The sequence below is a fragment of the Phascolarctos cinereus genome, unplaced genomic scaffold, assembly GCF_003287225.1.
Source record: "Phascolarctos cinereus isolate Bilbo 61053 unplaced genomic scaffold, phaCin_HiC Scaffold_7;HRSCAF=346, whole genome shotgun sequence".
In the NCBI taxonomy this organism is placed as follows: Eukaryota; Metazoa; Chordata; class Mammalia; order Diprotodontia; family Phascolarctidae; genus Phascolarctos; species Phascolarctos cinereus.
The window spans coordinates 55,054,396-55,073,728 of NW_027556180.1; the positions used below are offsets into that span (position 1 = coordinate 55,054,396).

At 41.5% G+C, this 19,333-nt stretch overlaps 1 protein-coding gene across 1 annotated transcript in view; it reads right to left on the minus strand.

The window, feature by feature from the left end:
• Positions 1–1,489: 1,489 nt before the first annotated feature.
• ZBTB38 (zinc finger and BTB domain containing 38) overlaps positions 1,490–19,333 on the minus strand; it is a 93,459-nt gene continuing 75,615 nt past the window's right edge. The window contains exons 3-4 of the mRNA XM_020970907.2: positions 7,285–8,272; positions 1,490–7,246 (exon numbers count right to left, since the gene is read on the minus strand). Of these exons, the coding sequence (XP_020826566.1) occupies positions 4,623–7,246; positions 7,285–8,272 (3,612 nt within the window). The 3' untranslated portion in view covers positions 1,490–4,622. The remainder of the gene's footprint in view (positions 7,247–7,284; positions 8,273–19,333) is intronic.

The window sequence follows — 19,333 nt, forward strand, 5'->3', positions numbered from 1 at the left end:
CAGGTTGAACGACTTGACCAGAGTCATAGGAATGTATCTAAGATAGGATTTGAATTCGCTACCACACAGTTGCCTCTTCCCCTTGCACATGGCATAATTGTTTTGTGAAACCCCCAAAGGTTCCATCAGTGTGGTTTTCCCCTCTTTTGATGCAGATAGAAGGCGATTCACATATTTGTGCATAGTCTTCATGGATTTCTGTGGTTAAAAAAAAATCCATTCCCTAGTGTCCCAACTTCTGGTGATAGGCCTCTGAACTTAGCTAGGCTAGTTCGCAGATAATAACAGATTTTGCCAACCCTTTTTTCAAATTTTTTCAAGGATTTATAGGATCTGGCAGGGCTTGGGCTCTGTGGATGTAGCCTTTGATAATCCAAGGGTGCCATTTTCACGTTGTGGCAGAGCACGAAAATAAAACTTCAGAAGGAAGAGAATTAGTTGGGCATTTTTCAAAATTATTTAAATTAATGATTTAGGTCCTGTGACTAAAGGGCTAGAAAGCTGTCCTTGGAGTGAGGACAATGAGAGTCAAGGTCTTATTTCTGAGGCACTGGCTGTGTGACTCTAGGTAAGTAGTTAACCTCCAAGCAACTTTGTAAGACTAGACCTTATAGAGAAGGCGCCAGTCAGCATTGGTAGAGGGAGTCGTCTATGTCTAGTGGAAAGTTACTTATACCAACAAAAGACCAGTCAGATAATCACGCCTGTCACAAAGATCTGATTCCATCCCATCTTTCCCCAATCAATTAAATGCTTTGAAATTCTCAAGGTGCTGGAAAAAAATGTAAAACATTAGATGCCTCAGAAAGTCATTCACTGATAGATCTAAATGTCAGACTTTTTATGTATCACATATACCATGTTGCTGTTACAACAAGTTTTTTCTTTAGTACTTAAATGTATTTTGAGCAAATAAACGCATACAACATTGGCAGTCTTGTGCATTGCTCTGCTTGGCCCAGGGATTTGGCCAAGGACAACTGTTCCTCTGGAAGGAAGGCAGTGCAGAAGGCCAGAATAGCTGGAGGTGAGGGACTTTCAGATATGAAAAAAAAATGAGGTGGATGAATTGTTCAACATCCTTCCATGCTTTTAGGAGTTACTGAGATGTAGGAAGCAGAACTATATAGGGCCATTATCTATGAGGTAGAAAAGGAAGACTGGCAAGAGAAATAAAAACCTCAGTGATTTGAAAAAAACAACCCCAGAAGGATTAGCAAGTGTTGACAAAGATCAATTTTTTTAAACAATGTACTTATTGAAGTGATTTATAAAATTTTCATGTATGAATACGAAGTTTGGAAAAACTTCATCACTTATGTGTTAGGCCCGATCCAAATATGGAAGAGGAGTACAAATAAGAAACTGTGTACTGTCATCTGGTAAACTGTTTAAGTCCCTGATGAGCCAGGCAAAGTAGAATCACAGAGTATTTCAAACCCCCGCCACCCTGCCATACCCATCAACATAAACACTAACTTAATAATAATCATGTATTAGCATCTTCATTTATTCATTCATTCCAACATTTATCAAACACCTCTGTGCAATGGACCATACTTTAAAGATTAACCAAAATACCGGAGTATTTTGTCTTTCATGGTGCCACCTTCTAAAAATGCCACGTTCCTCCTTAGTCCTAGATTGGAAGGTCACTGCCATGTTACCATTTCACTATGCATGAACAAACAAGGAAATAGAAATACAGCAGGCAAGTCAAATGTTCAACATCAGTCTGTAAAAGCATAGTGCCCACTGGTGCAAAAGAATGACCATTCGAGATATTTAAAAAGAGACTAGAAATCAGAATAAGCCAGCTTTTAATCAAGCAAAACCAAGTTTATATTCATTCTTTCTAAAAATAAAATTAGACTTTTTCCAATCCTTTACATCTGCATTTAATAATATTTTCTAAACAAAATACAGATGCTATAACATAGCAAGTGACAGTCTATATCATGTACAGCATACGATATGTTCAGTTTACATTTATGTCAGTTCTAATTTGGTCATTGGTACTCGACTCGTTACTTTAACATAGGACTTAAAATAAGATTTCCACAATTGACTATAAACATTAAGATGCTGTCTTAAAACTGCTCTGCTAGAAACTGTATAGAATATACAGAATTACAAAGTCAAGGTTTGGTGTTTTTTTTGTTTTGTTTTGTTTTTTAATCAAAATATACAACCCTCCCCCCAAACGAACACAAGCTATCAGCATTTCATTTTTATTTTTATTTATGAATGATACAATTATAGAAAATATCTGTAAAATTATCTTTTCATGTATAAATATTCTGCCATATTTACTTTGGTCTAGAATTATCAGCATACAAGTCCACTTAGAAAATATCCCACATGTGCAGACTGGAAGAATTCACTACTGATAATAGTGACTTCACAACTTGCATTGTCTGAAGCCAAAGGAACTAATGAAACAAAATACTTCTCCTGGACACATAGCCCTCATCTAGGGTAGTGTGAATCAGTGGACCACAAGATTAACTATTCAATACTGTAGGTATTATTTCAACAAAGACCTTTTAGTTCTGACTCTTACAAAACTTTTTAAACAAAACCCAAAGTAAATGACTAGTGCATGTATGTTATGTATAAAAGAACATGTAAATTCACTTGTATTTTGCCCTTTATAATACTGCATGAAAGTGAAAATGGAAACAGGAGGCTAATGAGGCTGCAGTATTGTGGTTATTAAATAGCAAAGCACTACAAAATGAAAGGTCAGTTTCCATCCCATCCTTCTCTGGATTGCTAAGATGCATTCTTGCCCACCCAGTGGAACAAAAGTCCTCTTCATAGAGACTTCAGAGCAGCACAAAGGGAAGGGCTGAATGCCCTCGGGATCCTCCTGCAGATGACCGTGCCAGGTACCGTACTGGAGGGCCCAGTGCACTCCAGGTTGATGTCAGGGATTGCAGGGCATCCCTTGAGCTCTTGGCTGGTGGCTTATAGATGTGGATTTTATGTGAGGAGACAGGTCAGGAATGTATCCCCCCTCTCTGGCAGGTGCGGAAAGTCAGAATCGGGGAGTCCTACACCTTCTGGGGAAGAAACAATGTGAACCTCTTTAATCTGACAAGTAGGTGCAGCAACTAGTCAGTCTTTGGGGGAAAATGTTAAGGGTGCTTGTCACCTGGAAATGATATTAGGGGACACATAGAGGTCTCTGGCAAGGTATCTGTTACCTAAGACTGAAGAGAGGCATCTAGATCGGTGGTTCAATTTCACAGGAGTCAGATAAGTAGGGGAGCAGTAAGCCTCTTTAATCATTCAACATCCCACTTTTACACACATTGTCCAGGAGTACAATAGTGCTAATGTTTGGATTTAGGGGACTAAGGGCCTCACTTCCTCTGGCCATCCTAGGTGATAAGTGGAGATAGAAATTCTACAGTTTCCCTAAGTATCTCACTCTTGCAAGGTAGCTCACATAGACTACCCAGTCTTTCCACGGCGGTAGGAGTTGGGCGTTGTGGCACAATCAAATGCTTGGCAGTTTACGACCACAAGCTCACCTTTCTTGAAGCATTTCAGTTACTTGCCCAGTGGAGCTGGGAAAGTCCCATTTCATTTGAGCTCTTGAGATTGGATGGGTCTGCCTTGAAATGGTAGCCTTCTGAGATTTGAATGGTGCCTGGAAGACTGCAGACATGTTCAGCCAAATTTGACTCTTCTTCACCTCAGAGGTGAGATGAGACGTTCTAAAGCTAAATCGAAGCAATATGCAGTTTAAGTAATTGCTGGTACATTTAGTAGTGTGGTAAAACATGTTTTGGGAGATACCAAGTAGACCACTGATGTCAAGATCCCCATAGTTGATCAGCCATAACTTCAAGAGAACTTTATCCAGTAGCGCACACTGTATTCTTGTTAGGTATTTGGCCATACCGAAAATACCCTTTATCAATTTTTCCTAAATTCTCATTTGTAGACCTACTTTCCCTCCATCACTTTCATTTTCTAACTGAACATGGACAGTGTAAAACTATGGGGTTATATTATTTTTTACAAGATTTGTTTTACAAGAAAAGATGAATGAATGCTTTTCTTTAGGTTACTCCTCTCATAATTTCCCCCCAACCATGTAGAATTTCATCCAATATCAAAAGTTTATCTTTTGAAAATTTTAACAGTATTGAAATTGGACAGGGGAAAAAAAGCATTGATGACATATTTCATTCACCTTTTAACACACTGGTGAAGTTGACATTCTCGTGGCATCTGAACTTTTATTTTCTTCAAAGTGATTCAAGTTCAGTATTTCATAGCCAGTTTGGCAGCTTCTAACAACGCTCAACAAAAAATGTGTGAGGCTGATTCGTTCTCTTTTGAAATTACAAAGTACCCACTGGCAGAAGTATTGTAGCTAAGAATATCATTTACCCTCTCATGATACTTGGGGAATACAAAGCCTCAGTTTTTATGTTCTGGTGCATTTTGCTTTTATAGTTAATGCTGAAACCTATGAACAGGAAGAAAAAGTGTCATGTTTCAGAAACTTATACAAATTTGAATTTCCTCTATACTTCACCCATTTATGTCTGTTACCTAAAAAGAAAAAGAAAATCATTGTCTAGTGGGTTTCCCACCACTGTCAATCAAAGGAGAACATCTTCAGACGTAGTATGTAGGGTTTCCTTCATCTTGTTTCCACCCGAGTCAGTGAAATGTTGACTCTCAAAAGGCTTAGAGATTTCATTGCCCCCGCCCTCTTTTTTCTCCAGCTGACTGGGGCTTTTGAACAAGTGTTTCTTTTGGTGCATCCCCAGGGCAGCTGCTGTTTTGCAAATTTTGGGGCACTGAAAGCAGGCATAGCCCTTTCCATTATGCTCATGGATATGCTTCTGCTCATGATTCCTTTTGGTGGACAGATACAGAAAGCTCTGCAAACAGAACTGACAACGATAACGTTTTTCCCCCGTGTGAATTCTTTCATGGATTTTGAGGGTTTCATTTAAAGTGAATGCCTTATTACAGTACTGACAGATGAATTCTTTGACCCCAAGATGAATACGTTCATGTTTCTGTAAGTTCCCTTGAACGGAAAAACACCTTCCACATGTTTTGCAAGAGTAAGGCTTCTCTCCAGTGTGACATCTCATATGCATTTTGAGGTTGGAAGGACTCTGGAATTGCTTTTGGCATAGTTCGCAAGCATGAGGCTTGGATGTGGTATGATGCCAATGGGTTTGTCCTTGGTGTCCAGCAGATGCTTTATCCCCAATACAAAGCTCACAGTGAAGGCTGGGCATCTCTTTATTTTCTTCTCCTTCAATGACCTTTTCCTTAGGGCTCTTTTTGACAAGAGCGTCTCCGTCACTTGAGTTTGTGTATTGTTCACCGCTTGGGCTCCTGTTTCCATGTCTTTTCTTCCACTTGACTTTCTTCATTTTCTTTAATTGTTTGGATTTCTTCTTGGGTTTATAATTGTAGTATGGGCGCCATGGCTTGTCCGTGGAATCCTGGTCACTGCCATCATCAAACATTTCACTCATTTCCACACATTCGGATCGGCTCAGCCTGGCTGGACTGCTCTCTTTCCGTTCCGTATCACTGTCTTCCTGAGCCTCGTGTTTAGATCTTCTCCCCCTTTTATAAAACAGTTTGGACCCTAGAATGTGTCTTTTCACAATAGCCTCATTGCCGATTTTTACTGTTATCTGGCAGAGAGGTGCAACGTTACTGTTGGTTGATGTCCCAGGCAAGGCGGGTTTTGCAATGTATGTTTCGGTTTTACTAGTTTCCTCAATAACGCTAGTGGTTTTACTCGAAGGACCTCCAGAACTGGTGGCATACTTTGCCTCCTCAAATGTTTCTCCCCTGTTGTAGGGCATAACTCTCTTCTTCTCCTTAATGCTTTTGATCTTGCTAGGGATTTTGCCAAAGCTCTCAGCATGCTTACTGTCATCTCTCGGGGAATGGTTAACAGCAGTGTTTGAAGAGATGGCATTACTGCTTGTCATGGCAGTGACTGTATTACTGTGCATTATCACCGAGGAAACCCGGCTGCTGTGAACAATGACAGAGGGGGCTGAGCTGCTGTAGCTGATGACCGATGTGGCATTTTCACTGACGTTACTGTAGGATGGAATTGTCACATCACCTCCACCCTGTGAGCCAGAAGCAAGACTTCTTCCCCCTGAGGGAACTGGCTTCTCAGCAGGACTAAAGTTATTTTTAACAGGGCTCAGCAGCCCTCCTCCTGCTCCTCCTCCTCCTGCTGCTGCTGCTCCTCCTCCCCACAAGGCCCCGTTTTGAGGATCTGTAGCCTGGTGGGCTTCTTTACCTGAAGGGGCATTGGGTGAAGTGGCTGGGCTATGTGACAGCATATTCACATTGTCTTGGAGAGTTAAAGCAGGCAGTTCAGAGCTTCTCGGATTCTTAATAATGCAGGAACTAGGAACAGGCTCACCGGGTTGGCTGCTTTCTTGTGAATGCTCATAGGAAGAACTTTTGTAGCTCTTATAGGGAGCCCTTTTGCATTTCATAGGCAGCAGTCTGTAAAGCTTGTAAGGATAGATATTAGGCTTCAGACCTCCATTGGCTGTCTTCTTATTCACGGGAAGCCGATGGTCAATTGCATGGAAAGACTTCTGATGGTTTTTAAGGATGTAGTAAGTCATGAAAGTCTCAAGGCAGAAGATGCACTGATACCGTCTCTCTCCGGTGTGCCAGATCTCGTGCCTGGTCCTGTACTCTGCCAAAGCAAACACTTTGCTACAGTAGTGACACGGGTACGTTCTTCTCCACGAGTGGACGTTGGCGTGTCTTCGGAGACTGGATAGAGTTACATAACTGCGCTTGCACACGACACACGTGTAGAGTATCTGCCCGTCCACGACCTTCACTGTATGCTCTACGTCTGGCAAGGGCCGGCTTGTGCCAGAATGTTCCCCCACCTTGTTCTCAGATGACTGCATTTCGGGACTCTTGTAGGAACTTTCAGTTTTTCCATCTGGAGATGAAAAGCTCGGTTGGTTTCCACCAGGAAGGGGGAGACGGTCGGAGTTCATGCAGGTCTGCTCGTGCTTGTCCAGCCTGTTGGAGGTGGTGAATTGTTTGTCGCAGTATTTGCACATGAAAGCTTCCGGAGGCTTTGTGTGAAGCTGCAGGTGGGACTCCAGTAAGGCTGGATTTTCAAATGATTTGGAGCAAAAAGTGCAGTCGTAAACAGAAGAAGAAGGAGGAGGAGGAGGAGGAGGAAGAGGAAGAGGGGGAGGAGGAGGAGGAGGGGGAGGAGGGAGGGCTGGGGTGTGGATTCAGGAATGTTAGCAGGTGGGTTTTCATTTTCCTTGGGAAAATGGTTGTCTTCTTGACTCTTGTGAGAATCTGAACTGGAAGGAATGGTTGGATCTGGGGTTTCTTCTCGATGAACCTCTGTACTGGTTCCTTGAGGGGGTGGTATTTTTGCCACTGCTGAACTGGAAGCTTGGGGTCTTGGGGGTGTCTTGGGGGTCCTGCACGTTTGTGTCTTTGCTGGCACCTCATCACAATTTTCTTCACTTCTTATATAAGGTGGGCTGGCAGCAGGCTCATACGAAGGACGTCCTTGAAAAGCATCAGCCGCTGATGGAACAGCGTAGGAATGTTCCGCTAGTGTCCTGACGGGTTCAGCCTCATTGCAGACATCATTCCTTTCTAGGCCAAAGCTCGATGTTCTCATTGAATCTGAGACCTTTTTAAAACTTGCCCTCAAGTCCAGGGGAGAAAACATGTTGTTATTATTTTCAGTTTCAAAGATGGAAAATGCATTTGTGATCCTTGGTCCATTGGCAATAGCTGGTTCTTCAGATAGTTTTTCATTTTTTTCTTCTTTAACCACACCCTTCTCTGTTATGCAAAATACATAGGGACCTGGAGAGTTTGAGAAATTGCTATCTGTAAGATCTTCCAGAAATGATATTCCCAGCTTTTTTCCTGCAGCTGCAAGATCAGTCACTGTTTCCTGTCTCTTTACAACAACCGTGGAACTGTAGATATAATTAAGTATTTCTGTAAACACTTCAGCCTTGAGGTCATCCAACTCCAGGACATGACTGGAAATGCAGATAGTACGGCTCCAAAATATATTTTTGAAATAAAGGCTTGAAGCTGCCAGGACATTGCTGTGGGCTTTAAATTTGGTGTCCTCTACAATGATAGTGACATCACATAAAATTCCCCGAATTCGTTGTTCGTTTAAGATGGAGAGCACTGTGTCACTGTGAAAGTCATCTTTGAGGTCCTTTGAGTGGGACATGACTGTCATCTGGAATGACAAAAAGAAAATGGTGACTAGCATGGTCAGAGATAATGAATTTTTTTCCTGAGCTATTTACAATAAAAATACATCTTAGCATTTATCCCAGAGGATATCAGTGAAGATTTAGGGATTTTTTTTTTAAATCTGGAATTTATTTTCCTATTTAGAAAGGGTATTGATAGATAGGTCATAGGTAGCTAGATGGTACAGTGGATAGGGTGCCAGACCTATTCAAATCCAGCTTCAGATACTTCTTAGCTGTGTCACTTAAACTTTGTTTGCCTCAGTTTCCTCATCTGTAAAATGAGATAATACTACTACCTACCTAAAAATTAGGTGAGAATCAAATGCAATAATAATTGTAAAGTGCTTAGCACAGTGTTAATAATAATAACATAATAAGTGTTATATAAATGTCAGCTAAAAAAATTGGCAGCTACTGGTGCCTGGTACATAATGTGTTACATAAATGTTAGCTAAAAAAAAAAAAGGCAGCTAAGTAGCACAGTGGATAGAGTGCTGGGCCTGGAGTCAGGAAGACTCATTTTCCTGAGTTCAAATCTGGCCTCACACACTTACTATATGACCCTGGCAAGTCACTTAACCCTGCTTGCCTCAATTTCCTTATCTGTAAAATGAGTCGGAGAAGGAAATGGCAAACCACTCCAGTGTCTTTGCCAAGAAAAATCCAAATAGGGTCATGAAGAGTTTGACATGACTGAAAAACAACTGAACAACAAAAATACCCCCCCCTAAAAAAACCATGTTTACTGGTTGTTGACAGATAGGAGGGAAGTATCTTTAATCTCTGTAACAGTGACCACCTTATTTGACCAGAGTTTTGTTGCCTCTCCAGATTCACTTTATTCACATTGTTGTTAACCTGCCTTTGATCACCCTAGTTGTGCTGCTGATCTCAGAGATCCAGGCGATACCAATGGCAAAGCTTCCCCCATCATAATTCTTAAACTAACTGTTAATGGTTAGATATTAGACTCTCTCCACCCCAATTTCTCCTTCCTATCAGAAAATGTAATTACTAAGTGTCAGGATTAGGAGACTCATTGTGTGGGTACAAGTGAATTAGCTACCAATTTTGGGGAAGTTTCTTTAGTAGGCTGGTTTTGATGCTGCTGGGTTTTGATCTAGTGGGGGTGATAAGTTTGACCTAAAAAGTGATCTTAACCTGCTGTGATTAAACTCCCTCATCATCACCTCCCTGTATTATTCCAAAATTGAATTTCTCTGAAGTATCTACAGTCCATAGAAGAATAGGAAATAGCTCAAAAGGGAATCTTTCCTAAGAGACTAACTGGTCCTTATGAAAAACAAAAACAAAATTCCTCCTGACATAGGATGAAGCAAATGCTTCATCTTTGGACTCTTTCCACCTTTATGTGGCAACTGGTAATCTTTTAAAAACTCTAGTTGCTTTGATCACAGAAGAGTAGCTTTCATTTACAGAGCTGGCCAAAAGAGTTGAAAACATGGAAGTAATAAACTTCTGTTAATTCTGAACAAATGTTTTATGCCAGTTATAACAGAAAGCTTGAGAAACTGACTCTCTTGCTATACATAAATATATTGATTAATGTATATAAATCAATAAAAGACTGGATGTATTAGGTCAAATTCCAGTTACTGGAATTCAGATTTTATATTTCATTCATTCACTCATTCACTTATTCATTCATTTACTGAGTACCTGCTATGTCCAAGACAGTATTAGTTCCGGGGATAGCAATACGAAAGATGACATAAATAGTCTTTGCCTTCTGGTAACTTGAAGTTAGTCAATCTCATTGTTGGAGCTCATTCATTCATTCAATAAACATTAATTAAGTACCTACCAAGCACTACGTCAAACAGTGGGTTTACAAAAAGAAGCAAAAGATAGTCCCTGACTTCAAGGAGCTTGTAATCTAATGCCCACCCTACAAATAAAAAATCGAAAAAGAAGTGAAAGTTATAGATAAAATTCCAAAATCCATCCTTATCAGTGTCCTTCTTCAAGATGCCAGCCTACCAATATGTACTAGTAATAATAATTCTAGCACTCCCTTTTAAAAAGCCAGATGAAATGAGAAAATATTAGGATTAAAAACCAAGCATTTGTGGGTTAAAAAAAGAGACAAAAATAAAACACTTAAACAACCCAAACCAAAACAATCCAAAGGAATTTATGCAAGTGTGTCTGCTTCAAGGACAATGAAAATATGACGACACAAACTCAGAAAGATTCATCACCACCACATTTAATTTTTCTCATGAAAAAAAGGTTTTTTTTGTCTTTTATGAGTATTTGCTCCCAGGTTTCTTTAGACGTCACCTCCTGATATGCATGCATTCGTGTGTGTGTGTGTGTGTGTGTGTGTGTGTGTGTGTGTGTATAGAGAGAGTTATACGTAGTATATACATATACTATATATAGTATATACATACATAAATATATATGTATGTATGTATTCACAGATAAATGTTAGAGATGGAAAGAATCTTAGAGATCATCCAGTCCCACCCCTTTCTCGAAATGGGAACTGTGAGAAAAGGGGACTTAGATTCTAATGTATTTTCAGCTTTGTGCATAATACAGAATTCCTGTCATAGGTTAAGTCAAAGAGCCCTAGAAATAGAACTCCTTCCCACTCCTGACCACCGGCCGTGCCTCTGTCCTGTCCGCATCACTGATGGGAACAACGTTTGTGGGGAAAGATTCTGCTATCTCACCACCACCACCACCACCACCTGCCACCAATGAACATACAAATCCAAGGACTTCAGGCATAGTAATGCTTCTCCAGACCACCAATCAGCCCTTCTTCCCACCTGGCCCCCACAGCCATCATCCACTGGGACAACCCTAATGGAGAAGGAGCTTGCCATCCTCACCATCATTAGTTCCAACTGCTGAACCATCTGCTACCAATGGACAGCCAAGTAAGGTCCTGAACAGCCAGTACTCTCTGGATGGGGTAGCAAAGAAGAAAGGAGAGCCAGGGGTGGAATAAGCCAGGTAGAAGAAACCACTGCTATCACCTTGACCATCTCTTTTCCCCAGACTCTAGTTCTAAATATCCTAGGACCCTACACCCAAGAACCCCAGAGATATCTGTGCCCTCCCAGGTCCCTGGTACTACTTTCAGCACAGACCCAGTAACTATCGTCTAGGGGTGCTACTCTTATGAAAATGGAATCTGTCCATTGCCCCTGCAGGTGCTGAAGCCCCCATTTGCTTCACAGCCACAGCTCTCAAAGACCCAGAAAAGAAAGTCTTCACTTGTCCTTGGCAAACAATTTGACATCAGGAACAGACACGTTTTTGCCGAAGGAAACGACAGTCTAAGGACCACGGGGCCTTTCCATCTGACTTGTACCTGAAACTTGCACATCTTGTCATCTTCTCCTATTTAAAAGTGACCTTCCAGACACCAGAGGAACTTTGTTGCATTCAGATGCACAAAGACAGAGCTTTGCACATAGTAAGCACTTAGTAAAGGCTTTTGCATTGCTTCATTTGTAGGTGAGAAAACAGAGGATTCAAGAGCTCTGTGACTTGGCCAAAGCCTCACAGTAAGTTAAGTGACTGAGTTGGGATTTAAACTCACTCTTTGATCATTAACTACGGGACAGAGAAACTAGAATTGTGGACTCATGTAACTGAAAGCTGGAGTAGCAATGATCAATCCAGAAGAATAATAAAGCATCCTCCAAAGTAATAAGGCAACTCAGTGGGAAAATCAGATATGACTTACACAAATGTTATTTTCACCCAACTTTTTAGGAACATATCTGTTGGGTAAAACTAGAGATTTGCATAGCTGCTCACTAGTTGCTATGGTGTCACTGAGAGAACATTCCAAATAAATTTTTTTTTAAATTATGCATGACTTCAAATGCATAATGGGTGTTGTATTTCTTGCCTTCTCAGTGGGTGGGGGTGTGTGTGTGAAGGGAGGGAGAGAATTTGGAACTCAAAATAAAAGAATAGATATTAAAAAAGAAAATATTCCTAAGTGAAAAACAGGCTAGTGAGAATTCTGAAGCAAAGCCAAAAAGGGGGAGATAATACATTTTCTAAGCTTTTTCCCCTCTCCATGGTTAATATTGACATAGCAGTATCCTTGTTGAATAAATGCCATATATATATATTTTGGACTGGACCCATAATTTCATTGGAATTGTTGTTCAGTTGTTTTCGATTGTGTCTGATTCGTGACCCCATTTAGGGTTTTCTTGGCAAAAATACTGGAGTGGTTTGCCATTTCCTTCTGCAGCTCATTTTACACATGAGGAAACTGAGGCAAACAGGGTTAAGTGACATGCCCAGGGTCACGCAGGTAGTCAGTGTCTGAGGCCAGATTTATGCTCAGGAAGATGAACCTTCCTAACTCCAAGCCCAGCACTCCGTGCACTATGGCACCACCTAGCAGCCCCAACAACAACAACATAATTTCATTGGAACTAGAGTTCCTAATGAGAACCTCTGTCCATGCTTCTTGGCTGGGGCCATTGAGTTTATTGACTTCTCTGGGAACACATAGCCATGTATGTGTCAGAGACTAAACTTGAACCCACAGCTTCCTGACTCCAAAGCCAGCTCTTAATCCACTATGTCATATGCTCTTACTCTGTATCTTGTTATAAAAGGCAGCTAGGTAGCACCATAGTGCACAGGGCCTGGAGTCAGGAAGACCTGAGTTTAAATCCAGTCTCAGACACTTACTAGCTGTGAGACCTTGGGCAAGTCACTTAACCCTATTTGCCTCAGTTTCCTCATCTGTAAAATGAGCTGGAGGAGGAAATGGCAAACCACTCCAGTATCTTTGCTAACAAAACCCTAAATGGAGTCACAAAAAGTGGGACATGACTGAAATAACTGAAGAGCAACAACACTAAATGAACAGAAATGTTAGAAATTGCTACTAAATTAGGAAACTGGGGACCTTTTGCCTCATTTCCAGCCTCCATAGGGTGTCATTATTGCCACCATTATTATCTAGTGCCCAATCACAGCTCCAAAGTGTGTCTTCACAACCCATAAAAACTTTCCCTTATAAAGAGCCCCTATCTTCCCTCTTCAAAGACAACCTGGAACCCTATGGATACCATTCATCCTTATACCAACTAAGTCGTGAATTCCTCTGAAAGACTAGGGGGAAGGTAGTTGTTTGTATAGGGGTAGGGATGGGGGGAGGGTTAGATTTGTTCTGCCTGAGCCATAAGAAATGGGTATGGGAAATTTCAACTCAACGTAAAGGAAAAATATCCTAAGAGTTAGAGCTAACCCCGAGTGTAGTATGCTGCCTTGACAGAAGTGGATTCCCTCTAGCTACAGGGCTTTAAGCAGAGTCTGGATGACCATTTGTCTGGTATATCATAACAGCTTTTTGTTTAGACGTGGGTTGGAATAGAGCATTTCAGAAGCCCCCTCCAACTCAGATTCAGTGATTTTTCTCTTCAGGATCCCTAACCCTAAAGCCCAACCCACTCTCCCCACCCCTACCCCTTGCCCAGGGTGGCAATGATTTTATTAAGATTCCCATTTCAAATGAGATAATATTTGAAAAGCACTTAGCTCGGTGTCTGGTATATAGTAGGCACTTAATAAATGCTTGTTCCCTTCACCACCACCGCCATTTCATAGGATAAGGAAATTTGTGACTCAGTTATGATCTGATCCAGGCTCTTCTGGATCTATATTATAGAATAGCTATATAAGAGATATATTAGCAATAGCTAATACCAATAGCCAGCATTTACATAGCACTTTAAGGTTTGCAAAGTCTTTTACAAATATTATCTCATTAACAACCCTGGGAAGTAGGTGTTATTATTACAATACTCATTACTTTCAGATGAAGGAACTGAGGTCACATCTGAACTCTGGTCTTCCTAACTGCAGGTCCAGTGCTCTGTGCATTAGGGTCTTTAGCTGCCTCTATGTACATGGGACACAGCTGTGGCTTCCTGCCTTCTGTCATGTCTGTAATCTATGATTACCTTTCCTAGGTTGTACCCTCATAAGCGCCCCGTAAAATGGACTTGACTTGTTACTATCAATAGCGCATCAGGGGACATTTAATTAAATTGTTTCAAGACGATGATGAGGAGGAAGAGGTTCTGACTCATGGGTCTACTGGTCTAGCCACCAAGAATAGTCAACAGCTTTAATCAGAAAAGCCATCTGAGCCAGAGCTAAAAAATTAGGCCTACTGAAACTCAAGCTGTCCTCCAGAAAGTACTACAGATTTCCAGGTTAACAGTTTGACTAATTTTTTGCCTTCTCTAACTTATTAAAAAAAAAAGTTCAAACTTGTCTGTAAAATAAGAACAAAAAAAATGCTTATTTCACTTGCCAAAGCTAAAACAATACTCCACCAACCAAAAACAATGAAGGGCACCCTGGCAATTCAGATGTCCATGAAACATGGGTTAAGATACAAAGTAGGCAAAACCCCCAGGGAGACGCGAAGGTTCATTTTATCTTGTTGACCTTCATATTCAAAGGAAACATCGATGGCTATCTGGGTGTGTGGGCATGGCTGAAAAGAACAATGCGTGACGGATAGCTCTTTCTACCCTGTGCACATCGGGGGAAAGTCTCTTAGGTTCCTAGCTACCCTACATTTCTGTTTACCGGTCCTACTTGAATCATCTACCGGCACCTCCAAACCCCCATCCTATGCTTCTGTGTCACTACATACTCAATTCAGACCGATGCCGGCCTCCTTTCCTTTCTCTCTTCCCCACCTCCACCCCATTTCCCAACACTGCCTTCGGGCACTGATTGGCCCATTCTGGGATTGAATTCAAACCTATGAAGAAACTCCTGGTAATTTGCCTGGGTTATGGGTTTGATTTAATGCGATGCTTTAACACATATGAAAAACAATGTGGAAGAGTGGATAGAGAGCTAGTCTCAAAACCAGGGAAATCTGGGTTCAAGACCCTCCCCCCCAAATAAAAATCCCAAAACATGAAAGCTGTGTTTTGGGCAAGAACTTTGATTTTTCAGGGCCTATAGGCAGACTATAAATTGAAGAGAAAGTGCCAAAATGTCCTAGTAGAGGGAGTTTGCCCACCTAGAACTTCCCCATGCCAGTGGAATCACAGGGTGAGTTCCTATTTCTATAACTTAAAACAGCACTTATTTATATGCCACTCTAAAGTTAGCAAAGCGCTTTAAACACTTTATCTTATCTGCGTATCACAACAACCCTAGTACAAACATTACCATTCTTATTTCTACAGAGGGAAGAAAATGAAGCATAGGAGGTTAAACAAGACTCATCCTTCGGTTAGGCAACTAGCAAAACATGTCAGAACCAGAATTGAAACCCAGGTCTTCCTGAGTCCAAATCTACCACTCTAAACATGGCACCTCTCTACTGAAAAATACATACAGAATTTTTCAAGAATTCAAATTATGCTTTCTGTTAGAATTCTAAAGCTGGAGAAGCAAATAAAGTACTTATTTTTATTAATACTGTTAATAACGATGATTGTAATCGACCTAATAAGATAAATTCTTAACCGTTTAAAGGGCAATGTGAGCTTAGTTAATGGATATTTCATAGGGAACCTTTTCCAATATTTAATATATAAAAATATACATATATCTCTAAGACCTTCCTCAGTGTCAGGCCAGCATGACTTTTTCCATTCCAAGGGACTGAGGCATGGAGAAGGTAAGTGATTTCCCCAAAGCCATACAGCAAATCAGGGGCAATGACGACACACAAAATTATGCTTTCACAATTCCTAGTCCACCAGTAACAACAGCAAAAACTGCATCGCCACAGCCACGCTCTCTTTTGCTCCAGATTTCCTTGCATAAAGGTAGCCTCCCCAGCCCCCAGCCTCATCCCATCACCCTAAACCCCATGAAAACAAGGAGGTACTGTATTAGAATACTGACCTGAAGTTTTGCGAAAGTCAAGATCACTGTCCATTTTGGCCCAGGACAGGTTCCATATCAAAATGGAATCTGCTGGCCTGGAAACCACTCTCTGTGGAAAGTTCACTGACAAAGGAGAACACTTTGCTTCAGGCTATCAGGCCCCACCATCCCACACACATCCTCACAGTAAGTTTTCTTATAGACAGTGTTGGGAGATTACGTCAGACTTGCTCATGTGACAGGGTATTAGAAACACAGGCATCAGATCTCCAAAACAGATTTCAAAACAGAAGCCCTTTATAGCATTGAGCTGAGTCTAGGAAAAGGAAAATCCTCTCCCTTTTGCCAACCATACACAACGAAAAAGCGGGCCGAGAAGTGCTTTATTTACTCAACTTTTAGGGATCCAGATCACCGGGGTTCCAAAGGCAAAGTTGGGCAGCAATGGATTGAGATTCATGCAGCCTTAGTGCCAAAATAAATTAAGTTAAATTGTTTTTAGTCCACGAGGGGGATTGACTCTATTTGAATATATTATCTTATAGAGGGAAACATCCGTTTGCTAGACTTGTGCTTGCCTGTATGCAGGGGACAAGAATGGGTAGGGTTCGTGTCCTTTAATGTTGTAACAGGCTTGGGTTCAAGGCTTCGCATTGATGGTTTTAGAGAGATTTTTAAAAAGGTGGTTTCCCCCCCCCTTTTTCCCCCTTTCTTTCTTTCTATTTTTTTGTAAACAGAGTAACCTTTCAGAGTGTTCCACATCACCTGGAGTCCACCTTTACATGTAGCTCGCATGGACACCAGCAAATTGGTTTTTGAGGTAATCTGAACATCAAAGCCCCTAGGTAGGGTATCTATTACTCTCTCATAATACAGAATCTGCCTCAAAAACTCTTTCAAATGCCATTTTCTGGGGAAGCTTATTAAAATGATCAGCTGATTTTCTGATAGGCTCGCCTGTTCCCAAGTTTTAAAACATTTCCTTATTTAGGTTTTAATCTGGACAGGGAAATATTATCTATCTACCCCTGGACAAATCTTCTGGCTTTCATGTTTACAGCTTTTCCAAGGAGAAGGCGGCTCCAGCCATTGGCAAGAATGTGACATCCTAAAGCCAGATGGAACGCTTGCTGTTATATTGGGGCTAAACTAATTGAATGCTCCCTCCTTCTGAGGGACCCCCGAAGCCACTGTACCACACTTCCCACTCGCTCTAGCTGCACCAACCCGGAAGCCCATCAAACAACCACAATGAACTTAATAGCTAACAGAGTTTCCTGGCCAGCATGGTTAGAACACTCTGTGCATGACATGAAGGTTCCACAGGTCTGCCTGCCCTCACGTAAATAGTCGAGGGCCAGTGATGTGAAACCCAAGGCATAAAGCATCAGCTGGAGTGCATGAAGATGTGGGCATCGGGAAACAGGTGCCGGGTTTATGTTTAGCCTCCTGGCTTCCCAAGTCCACCCAACGCATGCAGAGCCCAAGGAGCACAGACTGGTGGTACAACTGTGTTGTGTCTCAGGGGTGTGCCCTGTTTGGGGGTGCGGGGGTTGGTGTCAAGAACTAGCCACAGCAGTCCACCGAAGCACAGAACAAAGAGCCACACCTATGTCTTTCTTATCTCAAATGGGCAGTAGGAGGTTAACACAGATTTGGAGACTTTTTACTCCCCACCAGCAAATTTTGTTAAGACTCATTCTTTTGAGGTGGACTCTGTTAATCAAACTGATTACAAAAACCTACAACATCAGTTGGGAAACATTTGTTAAGCACTGTGCTCTGGGGTCATACTCATGTCTCCTAGAATCCCTCCTTTTCCTTCAAGATTCGACACAATGAGGCCCCAGCTGCTAGTGCCATCTCCTCCAGGGTGACTCTGGGTGCAACTTGTATAGGTCTTGTATGCACCTTGATATGCCCATGTTGTCTCCTGCACCCGAATATAAGCTCTTCGAGGGCAAGGATTGTTTAACGACTTTTGCTTTTGCATCCTCAGCACTTAGCAAGCACAATGTTGGCATGCAGTAAGCATTTAATAAATACTGGTTGGGGGATTGCTATTGTTATCAATGTTGTTGTTGTTGTTGTATGTGTGTGTGTGTGTGTGTGTGTGTGTGTGTGTGTGTGTGTGTGTGTGTTTTCCCTTCAGTGAATTCTCATGGTAAATGTGTAGCATGCTTACTCGGGCTGGCATGTATTTGGTCCAAAATCATTTGTCTCCCAATCTTTATATATGTCCCACTCTCTACTAAATGATTTTTTTTTTGAGTGAGGCAATGGGGTTAAGTGACTTGTCCAGAGTCACACAGCTAGTGAGTGTTATGTGTCTGAGGCCAGATTTGAACTCAGGTCTTCCTGAATCCAGGGCCAGCCCTCTATCCACTGCACTGCACAACCTACCTGCCCCTCTACTCAACTTTTCATTCACCCAAACTGAGTTTTACTTGACCCTCAAGATGGGAGAGCCTACAATTTCTATGTCTCTCTCACACATGTGCTTACCCACATGTACACATGTGCATACACATGCATATACACAGGTGTGCCTCTGCATATGTAAAACACATGTGGTGTACACGTGTATATGTGCATATAGGAAATCCATGTATGATGTACACGTGCCACATATATATGGGTATAACATATATGGGTATATTGTGTATGCACACACGTGCACATATGCATATGTATGCAAATACAATGCTACAGAAACATAGTATGTGATATACGCATATACAGCATATATGTATATGTGTATATACATGCTATATAAACAAAATACAATGCACCATACAGTACATACATACAGTGTCTATGCATGTATGTACATACACGTGTATGCATAAACACACATGTATATATTTTGCAGATATATACAAGTGTGCCACACCTATCTTTTTTAGGGAATTAAGCTATACCTCAGATACAAACATGGAATCCCAGGCACTAGGAGAGGTAGATGAGAGCAGGCATTGATGAGTGCCCGATCCCCATGGGAAAGACTTGCCTCACTTCAGAAGGGTGGTCACCTTCATGAACAGTGTTGCTTCACTAAGGGGATGTGGCTTCTAGCAGTTGCTGCTACTGTTCAGCTGTGCAAACGACCACAAGGCACTCAAGCATGAGCTGTGTTAGATCACTTCAAATTGAGCGTGAGCAGGTGG